Genomic DNA, 18,234 nt, shown 5'->3' with positions numbered 1-18,234 from the left:
GGGGAAAACTGGTGAAAAGTGCAAGAAAAATCGTGTTATTCTCTATGTATGCTGTAGTAGACTAAAAACTTTTAGGCTATGTGCCCATGTACCGTTTTAAAACGCACAGTGAAAACCGGACTCCTTCCCAGAAATCGCACGTTTTTTTCTGCGCGATTTCACCGCGATTTTACCGTGATTCTGTTCCCGATTTTGCCACGATTTTCTCAAGCACTTTCCAATCGATTTGAAGCATCGCTTGGAAAGTGATTGACAGGTTGGTCACACTCGTCAAACATAGTGTTTGACAAGTGTGAGCAGCTTTTTACTATTGAGGCCGCCTATGCGGCATCAATAGTAAAAGATAGAATGTTAAAAATGATAAAAAAATAAAAAATCGAGGTATATTTACCTTCCGGCGTCCCGCGCTGCCATCCCGGGTTTCAGCGTTCCCAGTAATGCCTTGCGAGACCTGTGATGACGTTGGTCTCGCGTTACTATAGCAATCTCGCGAGACCGCTAGAGTCACGCGAGACCACGTCAACACAGGACCTTGCCGCAAGGCATTACTGGGAACGCTGAGGCCCGGGATGGCAGCGCGGGACGTCGGAAGGTAAATATACCCCGATTTTTTATTTTTTATTCTTTTTTTTTACAGGGGTATGGTACCCAGGACCTGGAGGACAGTCTCCTCTCCTCCACACCGTGGGTACCAACCGCACATGAGACACTTAACTTCCCGCATGGTGGGCATAGCCACATGCGGGAAGTAAGCGATTCTCATGCATTCCTATGGGTGCGGAATCACGGCAATTCTTTGCGATTCCGCACAAAAGAATGATCATGCTGCGATTTTTTTCCACGATACGATTTCGCCGCGGAAAAAAGCGCAGCATTAGCAAAGCATGTGCGGAATGCCATAGGAATGCATGGGGGGCGTTCTGTACACGATTTTTAAACGTTTTCGCAGTGTTTTCGCGCCGAAAATCGTGGCAAAAACGCTTAAAAATCGCATCGTGGGCACACAGCCTTAATAATGTTTGGCTCTAAAAGGGAACATATTCTGCAGTAAAAAAAATCATTTGAAATGTGTTCAAACTGTTGATTTTAATTTTAATGGTAAATGGTATATATCAGGTAGGTTTTGCTGGAATTAAAGTTCTGTTATCAGTTTAGAGAGAGGTCCATCCTTACTGAATCTTAGCCTGATCAAGGCGACATCTGTGTTATCAGGTGTAGAAATGAGCCAAAATGTCTCCATCTGTATTGTCCTGAACCAATGGATGTCCCTGCTGAAGTCCCAAGGCGAAACTCACTGCTTCAGTGAAGTGCTACTTGTACCATCGTTATATTACAGAATATCACACATCATAATGTCAGTATTATACAGACTACACAAAACTTTACCAAATTTATCCAGTGTCGTATTTTTTTTTCACTTTCAGCAAACTGTTTAAAAACCAAATTTTGTAACCTGCTCCAAAAAACATTGGAATATTTATTCTATTGCCCCAGGGGGTTATTACTGCCCATATTTCTCAAAATTGATACTGTATTTCTACTCAGCAGTTTGCACACAAAATGGTTTGCAGCTTTTCTGAAAAAAAAAAACCGCAGAGGTTTTAACAAATGTTTTTGATATGTAAGATAAGAATACTTTGGGCCAAGTCAGTTCTTCTGGTATTTGTTTTCCATACACACACATGGGAAAAAGAAAGCATTCCCATTCTCCCAGCGGAAAAAAAAAGATGATTTATTCTCCCGTTCAATACAATGTTTTAGCCACGTAATAGAACCTTTTTTTATTTTGGTAAGCAAAAATGTTATGTCACATAGGAGAATACGGTGTATCACAATTTTTCCATTGGAAGAATTGGAGCCGAGATGCGTAGCCTTGCACCCAGACACTGTGTTACCTATAAATGGCACTGCTGTCATTTTATCTTATTTTTACATTTTAAAAAGTCACAAGGAAAAATATTAGCTATGGATAAATAATAAATATCCCAGCCATTAGACATATAATACACGTTAGACTAAGGTTTTCGTGAAACCAAAATACTGTTTACAGTTATCCATCAGCTTAATAGGAATAAAACATCTTGTAAATGTCAAAAGCATTTCATATTTCAACTCTCTTTTCATTTCTTCTGTCAATTGCAAAACCAAAGGAAGAAAACAAACGTGATGTTGATTGATATTCTACACATTTATATTTGGGTTTTATTTCCCAAAGAAAGCCCTTGAATTTCATATTGAAACGTATTCAGATATGCAGATTCTCCTCTCTGAATAATATCACAGATAAACTTGTAGATGAATTTTAAAAGTATAATGAGTTAGTAAAGTTTACTTTTAGGAACGATTGGTTGTCTATATTACATTCTTTACGATAATCTGGCAAAGTATGTCCAAAGTACGGTACTAGTGGCTTCTCGCTAATAATGGTACCAGATTAATAGTGACATGTTACCCATGCTCTACAGGCAGGCTTGGACTGAACCACAGGAGAACAGGAAAATCCTCCGGAGGGCCCCTGTGCAAGAGTGGGCCACCACCATCTTATATGAGCAGAACTAGGCACTATATACTTGAATCACTGTGCACAAAGGCGGCATTTTTTACAATCTACCCAGTTCATTGTTGTATACATTTGTGATTAAGGATAATGTCACATTTCTATGAAGCTAAAACGTGAGGCCCCGGAGTTGGTTAATGATGGGCCCTTGGGACCCCAGCCCGATACTGTCTACATACATAGGTCATCCCACAAAGAATTGGATCATAGTAGACAATAAGCAAATAGAGCATCTATGTAGTTGTATTCTGACAGCACTAGAAGCTTTTACCAAATAAAATGTATTTCACTTTACAAATGTTTTCTTTGCTTCTCCTTTTTTCTTAGTTTTACTAGTAACGCTAAAGAATCGGATCACAGTAGACGGACGCTGGACTAAAGCTCTGACAGTGTGAGCCAAGTGTCATTAGCATAATCGAGCCGATTTTCTCACATGAGAGAATCAACGCTTGTGTGACCCCGGCCTTAAAATGTGACATGTCAGCTCACTAACGTAAATAGGAACTGTACTTTCAATTACTTTTCAGACTAAACTGTCTGGTGTATACATGAGGAATAACACTATTTCTGGCCATTATATGGTTTACACCCTGCATTTTACCAGTTTTCCCAGTGTCTCCTAATTCATAATTGATTGTGAGCTGATGGCAGCAGACTTGGTTCTGTGATGTTTCCCATACACGGCATGGCACACAGAGGGGGATTCCTGCTCTTCCCTGCTTAATTAGCAAACAGTCAGAAGTTGCAGAGACATGGGAGGAATTATACAGCGGCAGTGATTAGTGTGGCTGTGAATTCAGCTCTGGGGAGAGGTAAAAGAATTGTTATAAAAGGTCAACACAATCTTTCTGTGTCTCCCTCTGCCTGTTTTCTTACACCGCCCCTCGCTCCTCCTTCTCCCTTACCTCTCCATGGTGTGCTGGAGAGGTATTGGCAGTCCCAGTGTTGGCAGTCTGTGTTTGCCTTTACTTGGGCATCTTTTTCATAGTGGATGGTGAATTTAAGAGTCACAGAGGAGAAAAGTAGCTCATAAGTGTAGACAGAAGCATATTTTTTTGAAGAAATAGATTATAAACTTCCTCTTACTGTTGATTTATACAAAGTTTTTTAATATTATAACCTAGCCTCTTAGGTATTTTATTGACCATCGATGATTATATATTGTGGAATATATTAGTGCTATATGAAAAATGCATATTAATATGTGTGACTGCCATTCAAACATTGCGCGGATTGTCATATTACCCTGAACTCACTGCTGATATTACTTTTTATAGCATGCAATGGTAGTAAGGAGGCGACATGTCACTTATGATTTTGGAGTGAGATAATGGGAACTCTACGTTAAACCTGGCAATTGCTCCTTTATAGAAGTAATCATATCAGTGGGGTACTACATCCTCTTCGAAAGAGCCACACTGTGATTACCTGCGCTGCAAGGAACGAGCAAGCATCACTCAATGCGCTACTGTATCTTTAGATGCTCAGAAATGGCTCTCAATACCCCTTGAAGCTGGAATGCTCCACTGAAAATAGTGCTGATCAAAGGCGTGTAAGCATGTCATTTTTCAGTCTGTTTTATTCCCGCTGTGCTAAGGAAGAGATCTCATGGAAATGCCTCTTCCATCTGTGTCTGCAGTTTCAAGGTGCTCATTTCTTTTTATCTCAGATGGCAAATTCTCAGTAGCTGTTACTTGGTGATATAAACATTTGCTTATTAAAACTTCTAACAGCTCTTAGATAACTTGTCAAATTATGTTAACCAATGCATTGTAAATGGGTCATTCCGGCAGAGTGCTGTTACAGTTGCCCTACCTTCTATACTATTGGTTCAGAATGGGCATAAATAGCAAAATTAAATTTGGGCACTTATGGCCAAGTTACAACTGTTTATACAGTATATGAGAAAGAAGGTCAATCTGCTGCCTTTAGAGCTAAAGGTATAACCTAGGTGCAGTTATAGGGATGCAGATGCTCCTCTGCCACATGAGACACCAGTAATCTAAATATTGGTATAAATGGTATAATAAAAAATGGCATAAGATAGGTTGGGGCCCCGTTACAGATTTTGCATTGGGGCCCAAGAGATTTCTGTAATGGTCCTTCCACCCCATTTATCCTGCATCATTTTTAAACAGGTTGCCGCCTTTGGAAAAGTCTGCAGTCACTCTGCTGATTCATGACAGCATGCGGTGCACACGCTGCCATAATTCCCTGGTATTGCTGGTGCAAGTTGGTGGTCACATGACCACATGTATGTGACTTGCATACTTGTCGTGATTTTATGCGATTTGCATGCTGGCAATAATGCACCGACTAGACGCGTTCGACTTCTCTCCATAGAGGTGAATCAAGAGAAGCCAGACACGTCTAGTCAGCATGTGACCACAAGTATGCAAATTACTTACATGCAGTCATGTGACTGCCCACTCGCTCTAGCGGTAACACTGTACCGAGTGCGGACTTTCGCCCCAAGCCTGGACATACAGATCTTCCCACATAGGACAAAGGGACTCATGAACCTCTAATGGCCGCAGGACTGTTTGTGACCATAGTTTCTGCACTCCCATTAGTTGAATAGGTTATCCTATAAACAGTATTTATCACCTGTTAATAAGATAAGCGATAATTATATGATTTCTGGAGATCCAACTCCTGGAATCCCCACTGATTACAAGATAGTAGCCCTATGTTCCCTAAGTAAATGGAGCAGCACAACCATCCCCGCTGGTCACAAAGGTGGCCTACTGCTTCATTCCCAAAAGACCACTGGACCCACATTTTGGCAATGTTTGTTGAATAATCAGTTTAAAAACCTGATTAAAATAATGAAAATATTCTAGACTTCAATATTCGTTGCATTTGTGATGGAATCTTTTAATAGTATTCTCATTAAAATGTGCATGATAGGCAAAGGAAAGGTGGAATCGACTATACCAGATGATCATACTTGTGAGTAGGATGATAAGGGGCTTATCCACTTCTTAGATATTGATAGCCTATCCTTAGGAAAGGTCATGAATTCCATATCTAATATTCATGCTCTTTCCTGACCATAGGCAATCAATATCTAAATGGTGGACAATGCCATTGATTAAAGCATTTATACCATAATTATACTAATTATACTGTGCTAATTGAGATACTAGTCATTTTAAAATTTTCAATGTAACTTGTTCATGTTTTCTATACTGGTAAATCAGATTACATAAACTTTCCTAACATATTTATTCTTTTATAGGCCTTGGTTTAGAACCTGACCACTGGCTGCAATAAATAGTCAATGACTTTGGGATATCTTTCAGCTCAACTATGAAAGGATTATCAAGCAACCGTAGCCATCATCATGGGGTTGTATGTGACTCAGTATGTGATGCCCTCCCTCACCATACAGATAGAAAGCCATATTTGCTCAACCCAGTAGATCCTCATCCTGCAGATCACCCTTACTATGCTCAAAGGAACTCCTACCCAGTAGAATGCATAATGCCCTACGGGGATCAGATTGCTAGCAGTACATTTCCAAGGAGACATTACAATTCCCACCACGAGCTTAAAGATGAGTGTGCTCTAGTGCCCCATGGAAGTGTTGGAAAAGGTAACCGACTTCCTACTAACCTCTTGGATCAATTTGAAAGGCAGATTCCTATCAATCGGGATGGATATCACACTTTGCAATACAAAAGGAGTGCAGTGGAACACCGCAGTGACAGTCCTGGTAGGATACGACATTTGGTTCATTCTGTCCAGAAACTGTTCACAAAATCACATTCCCTTGAAGGCCCGACGAAAGGAAACTCTAATGGAAACAAAGCCAGTCCAGAAGAAATGCAAACTGTGAGGTATGGCAAGCGAAGTAAGAGCAAAGAGCGGAGAGCTGAACTGAAACCGAGAACAAACATTTCAGGGTGGTGGGGTTCACAGGATAACTTAGACAATGATGTCTGTATGTACCATGGTCCCACTGCTGTCATGACCATGGGGAGATGCCCGGACCGCTCCGCGTCTCAGTACTTTATGGAAGCTTATAACACACTTAGCGAACATGCATTAAAGTCATCAAGAAGCAATAATGATGTAAAATGCAACACTTGTACAAACCTACCTGTGAGTTTACCTGTAAGTTTGGACAGCCAGATGTTAAAGAAAAGCTCTTGGGCATCCACACTCACAGTAAGCAGGGCTCGGGAAGTCTACCAGAAACCTGCAATAAACATGGATCAAGCATTGGTAAAGTCTGACTCATGTCAACAAGAGAGGTCATGCCAGTACCTGCAGGTAGGCTTGCAAAATGTGTTCCTTTGTCACTTGTCCTTGTGTAATTATTACCGATAATTTGTGATGTCTGTGGTACATGATTATTCATTTGTTGATATTAAATAAGTGCAAATAATCTTGATTAAAAAAAAAATTGTTTCCAAGGTAACAGACTACAAACAAACTGTAGTCTGACTCTGCAGTCATACGCTCTTCATCTGTACTTACTTCTCATGAACATACGTGGAAGTGGTGGAAGTGAGTGATATTATGGAATCAAAAGAGTCCCACCAAGCACAGAAGTTATAGTCTTGACCTTTATTGAATCAAACTGGATGTTCTTCGTTACGTCCCTAGTTTTCAACAGCAGTAAACAAGGTGAACCTATAATCACAATATATAATGGAGTCTCAAGGAAATGACATCACTAAATCAGTCTTAATCACAGAAGCGAGGGATATGACTGCTGTATCAGACTGCACACATTAAGTCAATTGATTTTCCTATTTGCTTTGATTTTTCAAAAATATATTGTACTAAGGTTGGGTTTAGCCCTTTACTTTTTTGCTGTTTTCAAGCTGTGTCTTTCTACAGCATTAAAATATCAGTATAAAGAAGGAATATAATTTTCTATTTTATTTGTAAAAATCTCATTTCCATTTGAAAGGCTCATATCTGCTGTGGTGTTTATATTGCTGCAAACTCTAATTGTTACAATTTTTCTGTATTTTTCTCTATTGATTTCCAAAGGGAGAAGCATAGCATTGAAAACCAGAGCTCACGTTTTTCATATAAGATTTATAGAAATTTCTTTACAAAAAATCTGAACTAAAATCTCGTAAAAAAAGACTAGAACACAATGCCAATCTTCTTAAGTCACTTTGATATGGAAGTGTTTTAGTGTCAGTAATTCGAATCAGTATTCATAAGCCGGGAGTGGAACCTACAGAGGGAAGGTATAATGGAATCATTCGTACTCTTCACTGTTTTGTAACTTTTCTAAATTGGGCTTAAGAATTTGGACACAAAATACTGACATCTATGGGTATGTGAACACGGTCAGAAATGGCTCAGTATTTGCTCAGGTTTTGACGCAGGTGAAATCTGCACCAAATCTGCATCTGAGGTCACTGGCGGGTCACTTGTGTTTTTTATGCGTTTTTACATGCATTTTTGATGCATTTTTTCTGCATGCTTTTTTATGTGTGTTCATTGCATGAGTTTTGTCACTTGAAATAAAGCTAATTGAAAGTTGGCTTCTGGGAAAGCCAGCCATAGTAAAGAAGACTACTGGAAAGGGTATTTCAGGCCAGTAAGGATCCAATATCCATGAACCTTACCAGCCTGATAAAACCAGACCGCAGCAATCTGCTTATCTTGGATGGTTAGCAATAATAGTGGGACCCCCTCCAAAAAAAATACCGTGGGGTCTCTCTTTTTGTTAACCAGCCAAGGAAAAAGCAGACAGCTGCGGCCTGGTATTCTCAGGCTGGTGAGGTCCACGGATTTTGGTCCTCACCAGCCTAAAGATAGCAGCTCGCAGCCGCCCACAATTGGAACATCCAAAGATGCATCAATTGTGGGACTTTACCCAGCTCTTCCCACTTGCCCTGTAGCGGTGGCAAGTGGGGTTCATATTTGTGGGGTTGATGTCACCTTTGTATTGTCAGGTGACATCAAGCCCACGGCCCAAGGCTTAGTAATGAAGAAGCACCTATAAGACACATATCCATTACTAATCCTACAGTTATATGGTAAATAAAGACGCAGCTAGAATAAAGTATTTTAATTGATATAATGACACATACTCCTTTAATAGATCTTAATTAAACCATACTTACTGCATCACCTATTCCACTGATGCCCTCGACTCCTGGAAGAGAATTAAAATAAAAATGCAACTATATCCTTACCTGTCTGCCGAGAAGATATACCGTATATACTCATGTATAAGCCGACCCCCTTATTTTTGCCACAAAAAACTGGGAAAATTTATTGACTCACGAATAAGCCTAGGGTGGAAAATGCAGCAGCTACTGGTAAATTTCAAAAATAAAAATAGATACCAATAAAAGTAAAATTAATTGAGACATCAGTAGGTTAAATGTTTTTGAATATCCATATTGAATCAGGAGCCCCATATAATGCTCCATACAGTTCATGATGGGCCCCATAAGATGCTCCATACAAAATACACCCCATATAATGCTGCACAAAGGTTAATAATGGCCCCATAAGATGCTCCATAGATTAATATGCCCCATATAATGCTTCATAAAGGTTATGGCCCCATAAGATATTCCATAAATTATGCCCCATATGCTGCCCCATAAAATGCTCCATAGATTATGTCCCCATAAGATGCTCCATAGAATAATATGCCCCATATGCTGCTCCATAGATTAAGCCCCCATATATTGCTGCTGCCGCTACTGCAGGTATTAAAAAAAAAGACATACTCGCCTCTTGTCCCTGGGGGCCAGGTGCCGTGTGCTGATCAGGCGGAGACACCAGTGCGCTATGGGGGACAGGTGTCGCCACTCTCAGTACCTGGCAACTGAGATATTCACCTGTCCCGGTTCCAACGCTGCTCGCCGCTGTCTGCCCGCCGGGTCCCTCTGTCAGTGACATCAGGTAGCATCGTGCCTCTGCTGCCTGAACGTCACTGACAAGAGGACCCCGCGAGCAGACAGCGGCGAGCAGCTTTGGAACCGGGACAGGTAAATATCTATAATATAACCGGCTAAGCGTCACTCTGTCCGAAGCCTTTATAGACTGCGCAAGCGTGACGCGCCTGCGCAGTCTGGCTCCAGACAGAATAAGGCAGCGCGGTGAGAAGTGTGTATGGCGTCGGAGATGGCGGTATGCATACACACTGCATACCGCTTTGTCCGGTGCCATACTTTTATACTTACCTGACCGGGAGGAGCGTTGCCGCAGTGCTTCTTTTCGGCCTCCAGCAGAACGTGACAGGCAGCGCTGGAGCACAGGGAGGAAGGGTGAGTATTTTTTTTTGTATGTGTGTAGTGTAATAGGGGTGAGGGGACCATACATATCAGGATAAGGGGGTTGAGGGGACCATGCATACCAGGATAGGGGGTGAGGGGACCACGCATGCCATGAAAGGAGGGTGAGGGGACCACGCATACCACGAAAGGAGGGTGAGGGGACCATGCATACCACGAAACGGGGGTGAGGGGACCACGCATACCAGGAAAGGGGGGTGAGGGGACCACGCATACCATGAAAGGGGGGTGAGGGGACCATGCATACCATGAAAGGGGAGTGAGGGGACCATGCATACCATGAAAGGGGGGGATGAGAGGACCATGCATACCAGGATAGGGGGATGAGAGGACCATGCATACCAGGATTTGGGGGTGAGGGGGCCATGCATACCAGGATGGGGGGGAGAGGGGACTATGCATACCATGAAAGGGGGGTGAGGGGACCATGTACACCAGGATTGGGGGGCAAGGGGACCATGCATACCAGGATAGGGGGGTGAGAGGACCATGCATACCACGAATGGGGGGTGAGGGGACCATGCATATTAGGATTGGGGGGTGAGGGGACCATGCATACCAGGATTGGGGGGTGAGAGGACCATGCATACGAGGATTGGGGGTGAGGGGGCCATGCATACCAGGATAGGGGGATGAGGGGACCATGCATGCCAGGATGAGGAATAGGGTGCCATGCTTCCCAGGATTGGGGGGGTTATGGGTACCATGCATACCAGGATAGGGATGAGGGATGCCATGCACACCAGGATAGGAGGGGGGCAGCACATACCAGGATAGGAGACCATATACCAATAAAAATGCTCGCCACCCGGGCGTAGAACGGGTTCATAGCTAGTAGCATATAATGTGTTTAGTAGATTTGCGCACACAAAAACTCTGGTTGAATTAAAAAGACAATATAAAATGAGTCAAAAATGGAACTGTAATATTGTCACAAAGTAAAAATATTAAACAGACCTGTTAAATGTAAAGCGAGCACAAATAGGTAAATCCACAATAACTATTGCACTTAGCCCAATACTGCAAAATATGTACAAATGATGTAAGAGGATACACTGACAACTGGTCTCTGATGGTATGCAGTTAACCCATGACCACACTGAAAATTTGGAAAAGAAATTAGGTTAAGTGTGGTGAAGATGATGTCCGACCCTAAAGAAGCTGTGAAGAAAGGGGGCGAAGGAAAGATAATTACTGCTTCAGGGTGAAAAAACTTGGTTGGCCTCTGTTAGCGCCTATATTTAAAAAAATCATGAAAAGGACAGCCCACATACATGTATGAAATCCTGTTTGGATATTGATTATTCTATCACCATTATAATCCCTATGATCCATTTGTCTGGCACTCTCTAAGTCCAAAGTCTCATGGAACCTGCCCCGTCCAGTGGCAGTTCCTAGGTGTCCCAAAAATCTCAGTCACAAATCTATTAGCTGGGTAAGTTACCTTACAAGATGTCCAGTTTAGAGAATCCATTCTTAATGTTAGTCCATGCAGCAAAGGCAGCTGGCGATGAGAAGATTCCAATTGTCCTGGTCAATGACTGCATCCCTGCTGGTGAGCTTAGATGGGAGCAGGACCTGGCGTGACATCAGGAGTCACATGATGAAACATGATCTCTTAGGCTAGTTTCACACTAGCGTTTGTGAAACAGGTTGCTTTTGGCGCTGCTCGGCGCACCGTCAAAAGGACGCATGCGCCGCCAAATGCAGACTGTGCGCAGACTGCGCACGGCCTGCGCCCTCTGTGATGAAGATAGGGGACGCATGACGCATGCAACGTCATGCGCCCGGAGGCGGAGATACCGATGGAGGCGGGGCAGGGGGCGGGGCTTAGCGGCGGCCGTGCGCAGGCCGTCGCTGCGCTCACAAACGCTAGTGTGAAACTAGCCTTACTGCTGACTGCAGTGGAATCCAGAAGACTCTGAGAGTCAGCGCTGCTTAGTGCGATGTGATGAAAACCCGCCAGCAATGAGATAAACCCGGCCGTCGTGGTCAGTAGCTGCGTCCCCGCTGGTGAGCAATAAGGGAGCAGGACCTGGCATGACGCAAGAGATCACATGGCAACACATGACTCAGGCTTGCTGCTGGCAATAGGAGAGTACAGGAGGTAGAAAGGACTAAAACAGCATCCTCAGGAATATAGCATATACTTACCTTCCCCTGGCGTGGTCTCTGCAGACCCATTCTCTCATGGTCTCCCTTCCTTCCTTCAGCGGTCACGTGGTACAGCTGATTAAAGTTATAAATATGCGCATATTCATGACTTTAATGAGCGGTACCACCTGACCGCTGTAGGAAGGAAAGGAGACCATGGGAGAAGCAGGGAGGCTGCAGAGCTGCGTCAGGGGGGGTCAGTATGATCTGACACCCCCGCTTCCCCTCCCGCACCTACCCCCTGGCTATATGACTTGTGTATAAGCCAAGAGGGGGACTTTCAGCCTAAAAAATGGGCTGAAAATCTCGGCTTATACACGAGTATATACGGTACATACTGTCTCACGAAAGTCCAGTCTCTGCTACATCTGGATGCCTTTGACTGAATGGTGGCAGATGTATGCAGCGTCCAACTGCAGCGTTTACTGACCGTGGGAACATACCCTTATAATGTTCTTAAAGGGGAGGTCCAAAATACACATTAATTTTACTCCTAAATTCCTATCTATTTAATGCCATAATCTATTTTATAATATACTGGAATAAAAAAATCCATATCCTTGTTAACTACACTATCTAACTGCTTTTCTTTTTTTTCCTACTTCCTTTTTGATGACATATCATTTGAGAATCCCACTATTGTAAAGGGCCATGCAGAATATAACCCTGCAATTCACTGTTTCTCAGGGGCAATATAAGACCACAAGTCAAGTTACTTAATTCCATTAAAGATAAGGAGGATATATTCACAGGTCTAAATCAATAAAAGTAAAATAAGTTTATCAATAAGGGCCAGAAAAAGACTCTCAAAAAACTCCTTAGGGTAAATATGTAGACTAAAGGGTACTTCACACATAGCGAGATCGTTAGCGAGAACGCTGAAATGTCACAGGTTTTGTGACACAACAGCGAAGTCGCCAGCGATCTCGCTACGTGTGACACATAGCAGCGACCGGCCCCCCGCTGCAATATCGCTGATCATGCTTGAATGTCCTAGGCCATTTTTTGATCGTTGGTTTCCCGCTTGCCAGCACGCATCGCTGTGTTTGACGCCATAACAATGACGAGCGACCTCGTTGGAGACTCAGAACTCAGGGAACCAGGCGTGATTTTGCTTTGTCTTTTCAACGCCCCCTCAGCTCTGATTGGTGGTCTCAAATTAGGATCTTTGTAGCGTTTCCATTTATAGGTCAGCTATCAATTATATAAAATCATAACATTTAACATGTACAGTTATAATAATCGCGTGTCCCCGTGTCAGTGACACTGGATCCACGAATAAATAGCGCACTAGTGACCCAGACAGGGACGCTGAAGCAAACCGCGTAGTGATAGCGCAGTAGTGGCCACCAATCAAAGCAGAGGGGCGTGGAAAAGGCAACGCTGAAACACGCCTATCGAGGTCTGAGTCGTCAGAATAGCTGCTGTGTGACAAAGTCCTAATGACCGCCGAGGTCATTATACGGATCGCCGTATCATTGCTGCGTCGTTGAGTCGATCTGCCTGTTTGACAGCTTATTACTAGCGACCATGTAGCGACGTACCAGTGATCTTTACCAGGTCGTAACGTTGTCGTGATTGCTGGCGCCTCGCTATGTGTAACGGGACCCTAATATTACCAAATGGTCAAAGGAAAATAAAGCACAACCAAAGTGAATCAGCAGGGAACCAGGGACCCACCGATCCCATCAAACAGTTCACTGAAAAAGCTTTGTCCAGCGGTGGGAAAGTAGCAATGGATTGTAACATTGGGAGTCATAGCTGTCTGTAATTTATGTATTGTTAGGATTCTGCTCTTTTTCACAAATCCAGAGGTAGTCACAAAACATTGAAAGAAGCTGAAGAGAAAGCCATCAGCATGTGACCGGAACTATGCAAATCACACATAAACAGTCACGTGATGACTGCCTGGACTGAGACAGAGCAGAATCTTAACAGTGTATATATTACACCAGTTGTGCAGCGTGGGGAGGAGACACTCGACAGAAGATTCTTAGTATTACTTTCTTTTTTTTCTTTGGAAATTCACAGACCTGACTAGAAAATATAGTCCTAGACTTTGGTCCGGTGCCCTGATCTCTGGACAAGCACAACTTTGAACTTTATTGCCATGAACATGACGTTGATACACTTTCTAAAGGGGTCACTCAGAGGGAATTATTTATTTTATGAGGACCTTTAAGAGACATTATTTGTTTTAAGGGGCCACTGTGGGGGGATTATTTCTTGGATAGAGGGCCTATAAATGCCTTTCTGCAGTCACTCACAACCTGTGCTAAGTCAAAGCAATACAAGCTCTTAGGAATTGCCATGTTAAACTCCAATTACTAGTTTTCTTCATGGACTGAAAAACATGACTCATGTACATGGATATTATATATATTATACTGAAAGAGTAAGGCCAGGATCACACATGTGAGGAATACGGCTGAGTCTCGCATGTTAATACCCGACACTGCCGCCGGCACTCAGGAGTGGAGCGTGCGGCTCCATGTATTGCTATGCGGCCACATGCTCCAATCCGAGTATCAGAGGCAGTGCCGAGTATTAACATGCAAGACTCGGCTGTATTCCTCGCATGTGTGATCCCGGCCTAATTGTTTTCATTTTTATTTCATAAACCAAAACACATAAAAATAAGCAACTTTTTAACCTATCTTTTTACCAAAACTTGCTTCTCTCTTTCTGGATTGATCTATAATTATTAATTTGTGGGTATTACTGAGATAGAAGATGACAGTTGGTGCTCTTAAAATTCTATGCTAATGGGAAGTGGAGAAGGAGGGATGATCTAGAAGCAAACACAGACTTCTGCTGCAAATTCTCCTGAAAGTAATGTTACAGTTCTCAAAAGAAATTTATGAGCAACAACCCTCCTCTACTATCTCAGTCATGGGAAAATCTGTGTTCACTGAAGACAGATTTTACCCATGAATTGAGACTATATACAAGATATATTACAAAGTTCAATATTTTTACATTTTTTTTAATTAAAATGAACTCTTTGGTACAATTCAAAATTCCAATTGCGGTGAAATTGCAAAAAAGTGCAAGCCCATAGTTGTTTTTTTGTTTTTACACCATGTTCAATAAATGCTTAAACTAACCTGACATTTTGTTTCTCCAGATAATTACGAGTTCATAGACACCAAACATGTCTAGGTTCTTTTTTTATCTAATTGATGAAAAAAAAATCAAACATTTGTTAAAAAATATTGCGCCATTTTCCAATACCCATAGCGTATCCATTTTTTGTGATCTCAGGTTGGATAAGGGAATATTTTTTGCATGCCGAGCTGACATTTTAATAATACCATTTTGGTGCAGATATTATCGCCAGTTACTGCATTTTAATGCAATGTTGCAGCGCCAAAAAAACAAAATTCTTTCGTTTTTAATTTTTTTTCTTGTTACGCCATTTAGTGATCAGGTTAATTCTTTTTTTATATTGATAGATCGGGTGATTCTGAACTCGGCAATACCAAATATGTGTATGTTTGATTTTATTTTTATTGTTTTATTTTGAATGGGGTGATTTGAACTTTTATATTTTTTTAAAAAATTTTTAAAACCTTTCTTTTACTTTTTGCATGCTTCAATAGTCTCCATGGGAGACTAGAAGCTGCACTTGTCCAATCGGCTCTGCTACATACAGGCGATGATCAGATTGCCTGTATGTAGCAGAATTGCTGACTTGCTATGGTGGCTTTCATAGCAATCCGGCATTGACAACCATAGAGGTCTGCAGGAGACCTCTAGTTGTCATGCCAAACCATCAGTGACCTGCGATCACGTGATGTGGGTCACCGATGTGCGAATTTCCGGTGCAATTGCAAGAAGCGCATGCTAAATGCCGCTGTCAGAGTTTTACAGCAGAATTTAACGAGTGATTCCACCCGCGGCTGTTCCGGGCACATGTCAGCTGTTTCGGCACAGCGCCGGAGCCCACATCAAAGGAAAGGAGTCCGACATTGGCGTACTATTATGCCTGACGTCGGAAAAGGGTTAAAGATGTGTCACACTGTAATGTCACAGTGACAGTACATAAATAATAAACACGGGCAAGTCAAAAGTTAGAGTTGTCACACACATTAATGTCACAGAATAATAATGCAGAACAGGCTAAAGTTATGCCCCAGATAATCCTCTGAGCATCACCCCATTGGTAAAGATCATAAAAATTGGCAGTAAATAACACTAAATAAAGGGCCCATATCTCTGAAACCGTATGCCAAATAAAAAAAATAAAGACACAAATGCAGGTTACTCAGGAGAGCAGCAGGAACGAAATTACAACAAAAAGGTGGTCAATGCTGATCTGGTGACAGGTCCTCCTTAATTGGAATCTGTCAGCAGGTTTTGGTTATGTAATCTGAAGAAAGCAGGAGATAGAGGCTGAAACATGGAATTCAGAGATGTGTCACTTGTCAAAGTGCATACTGTTTACTAACTATGAAGGATTTATCAGCCAGATTAATATTTTCAGAGTACACTAGTCTGGCAACGCCCCTTGCTGTGATAAAGCTCATTGTCTATGGACTTTGTACATGCATAGCCTAGTGTGGGCGGGGTTAGCTTTCCCAGCTCTGCTTCCTTCTAAATCTAAAAGCTTTGATTGTGTCAGAACAGCTGCACCCAGTAATCTAAGTGATATATGGTTGGATTCAGCTTATCATTGCCTACATCATGCTTTCACAAGATTCTCTTTAAGCTGAAAAAGTGTTTCTACATTTACATGAACATTTGCAAAATATTAACCCTTTCTAAGTTGGAAAATACTTTGGATGGGGTTGAAACTTTGCGTATGTTCATGTAAAGAACAGTACACATTAACCTCTTAATGACCGCCGATACATCATTTAACGGCAGCAGTTAAGGGTACTTATTCCTCAGCGCCACTTTTTAACAGTGTTGAGAAATAATGTTATAGCGCCTGATTTCTCTTTTAATTTCTCTCTCCTCTTATATGATCTAGCACATCAGAGGAGAGAGAAATGGGGTTCCCCTGGACCTTCCTGCATCCCCTGGCCATCGGCATCTTCTTCCGGGGAGAAAATGGCGGACGCATGCACAGTGTGCCTGCCGAGATCTGCCGGCCACACCCGGCAACAATAGGACATTTTTCCTGTTGGTTCATTTTGATAGGGTCTATCACAGTGATTAAAATAAAAAAATAGTAAATCAAATGCCTTTATCACCCCCTTACTTAGGTAAAAATAATAAAATTTAAAAAAAAGCATTTTTTTCCATTTTTCCATTAGGGTTAGGGCTAGGCTAAGGCTAGGGTTAGGTTTGGGGCTATGGTTAGGGTTACAGTTATGGTTGGGGCTAGAGCTAGAGTAAGGGTTGGGGTAGGGTTAGGGTTAGGGCTAAGGTTAGGGTTGAGGCTAGAGTTAGGGTTGGGGTTAAGGCTAGGGTTGTCGGCTAGAGTTAGGGTTGGGGCTAGGGATAGGGTTTGGGTTAGGATTGGGGTTAGGGTTATGGTTGGGATTACGGTTAGGGTTGGGATTAGGGTTAGGGGGTATGTTAGGGTTAGGGGTGTGTTAGGGTTGTGGTTAGGGTTATGATTAGGGTTAGGATTAGGGTTAGGGGTGTGTTGGGGTTAGGGTTGGAGTTAGAATTGGGGGACTCCACTGTTTAGGTACATCAGGGGGTATCCAAATGCGACATGGCGCCCATCATTGATTCCAATCAATTTTGCATTAAAAAATTAAATTGATGCTCCCTCCCTTCTGAGCCCTGCCATACCCCCAAAGAGTGGTTTTCATCCACATACGGGGTATTGGCGTACTCAGGAGAAATTGCTCAATGAATTTTGTGGTCTATTTTCTCCTGAAACTCTTGTAAAAATAATAAAGTTGGGTTCCAAAGTAAATTTTTTGTGAAAAAATTAAAATGTTCATTTTTTTCTTACACATTGCAGCACCTGAAGGGTTAATAAACTTCTTGAATGTGGTTTTGCACACCTTGAGGGACGCATTTGTTACAATGGTGTCAATTTTGGATATTTTGTGTTTTATTGACCCCCCAAAACCACTTCAAATGTGAGGTGGTTCCTAAAAAAATGGTTCTGTAAATCTTGTTGGAAAAATGAGAAATCGCTGATCAACTTTTAACCCTTATAACAAAAAAATTATGTTTCCAAAATTGGGTTGATGTAAAATTGACATGTGGGAAATGCTATTTATTAACTATTTTGTTTGACATCTCTCTCTGATTTAAGGGTACAAAATTAAAAGT

At 42.1% G+C, this 18,234-nt stretch overlaps 1 protein-coding gene across 5 annotated transcripts in view; it reads left to right on the top strand.

The window, feature by feature from the left end:
- DLGAP1 (DLG associated protein 1) overlaps positions 1-18,234 on the top strand; it is a 966,059-nt gene that overhangs the window by 453,531 nt on the left and 494,294 nt on the right. For all 5 annotated transcript variants that reach the window (XM_073550898.1, XM_073550896.1, XM_073550899.1 and 2 more), the window contains one exon: positions 5,799-6,835. In XM_073550898.1, the coding sequence (XP_073406999.1) occupies positions 5,870-6,835 (966 nt within the window). In that variant the 5' untranslated portion in view covers positions 5,799-5,869. The remainder of the gene's footprint in view (positions 1-5,798; positions 6,836-18,234) is intronic.

The sequence above is a fragment of the Dendrobates tinctorius genome, unplaced genomic scaffold, assembly GCF_039654945.1.
Source record: "Dendrobates tinctorius isolate UK_male_01 unplaced genomic scaffold, ASM3965494v1 ptg000171l, whole genome shotgun sequence".
In the NCBI taxonomy this organism is placed as follows: Eukaryota; Metazoa; Chordata; class Amphibia; order Anura; family Dendrobatidae; genus Dendrobates; species Dendrobates tinctorius.
This window is presented reverse-complemented; position numbering and strand designations above follow the sequence as displayed.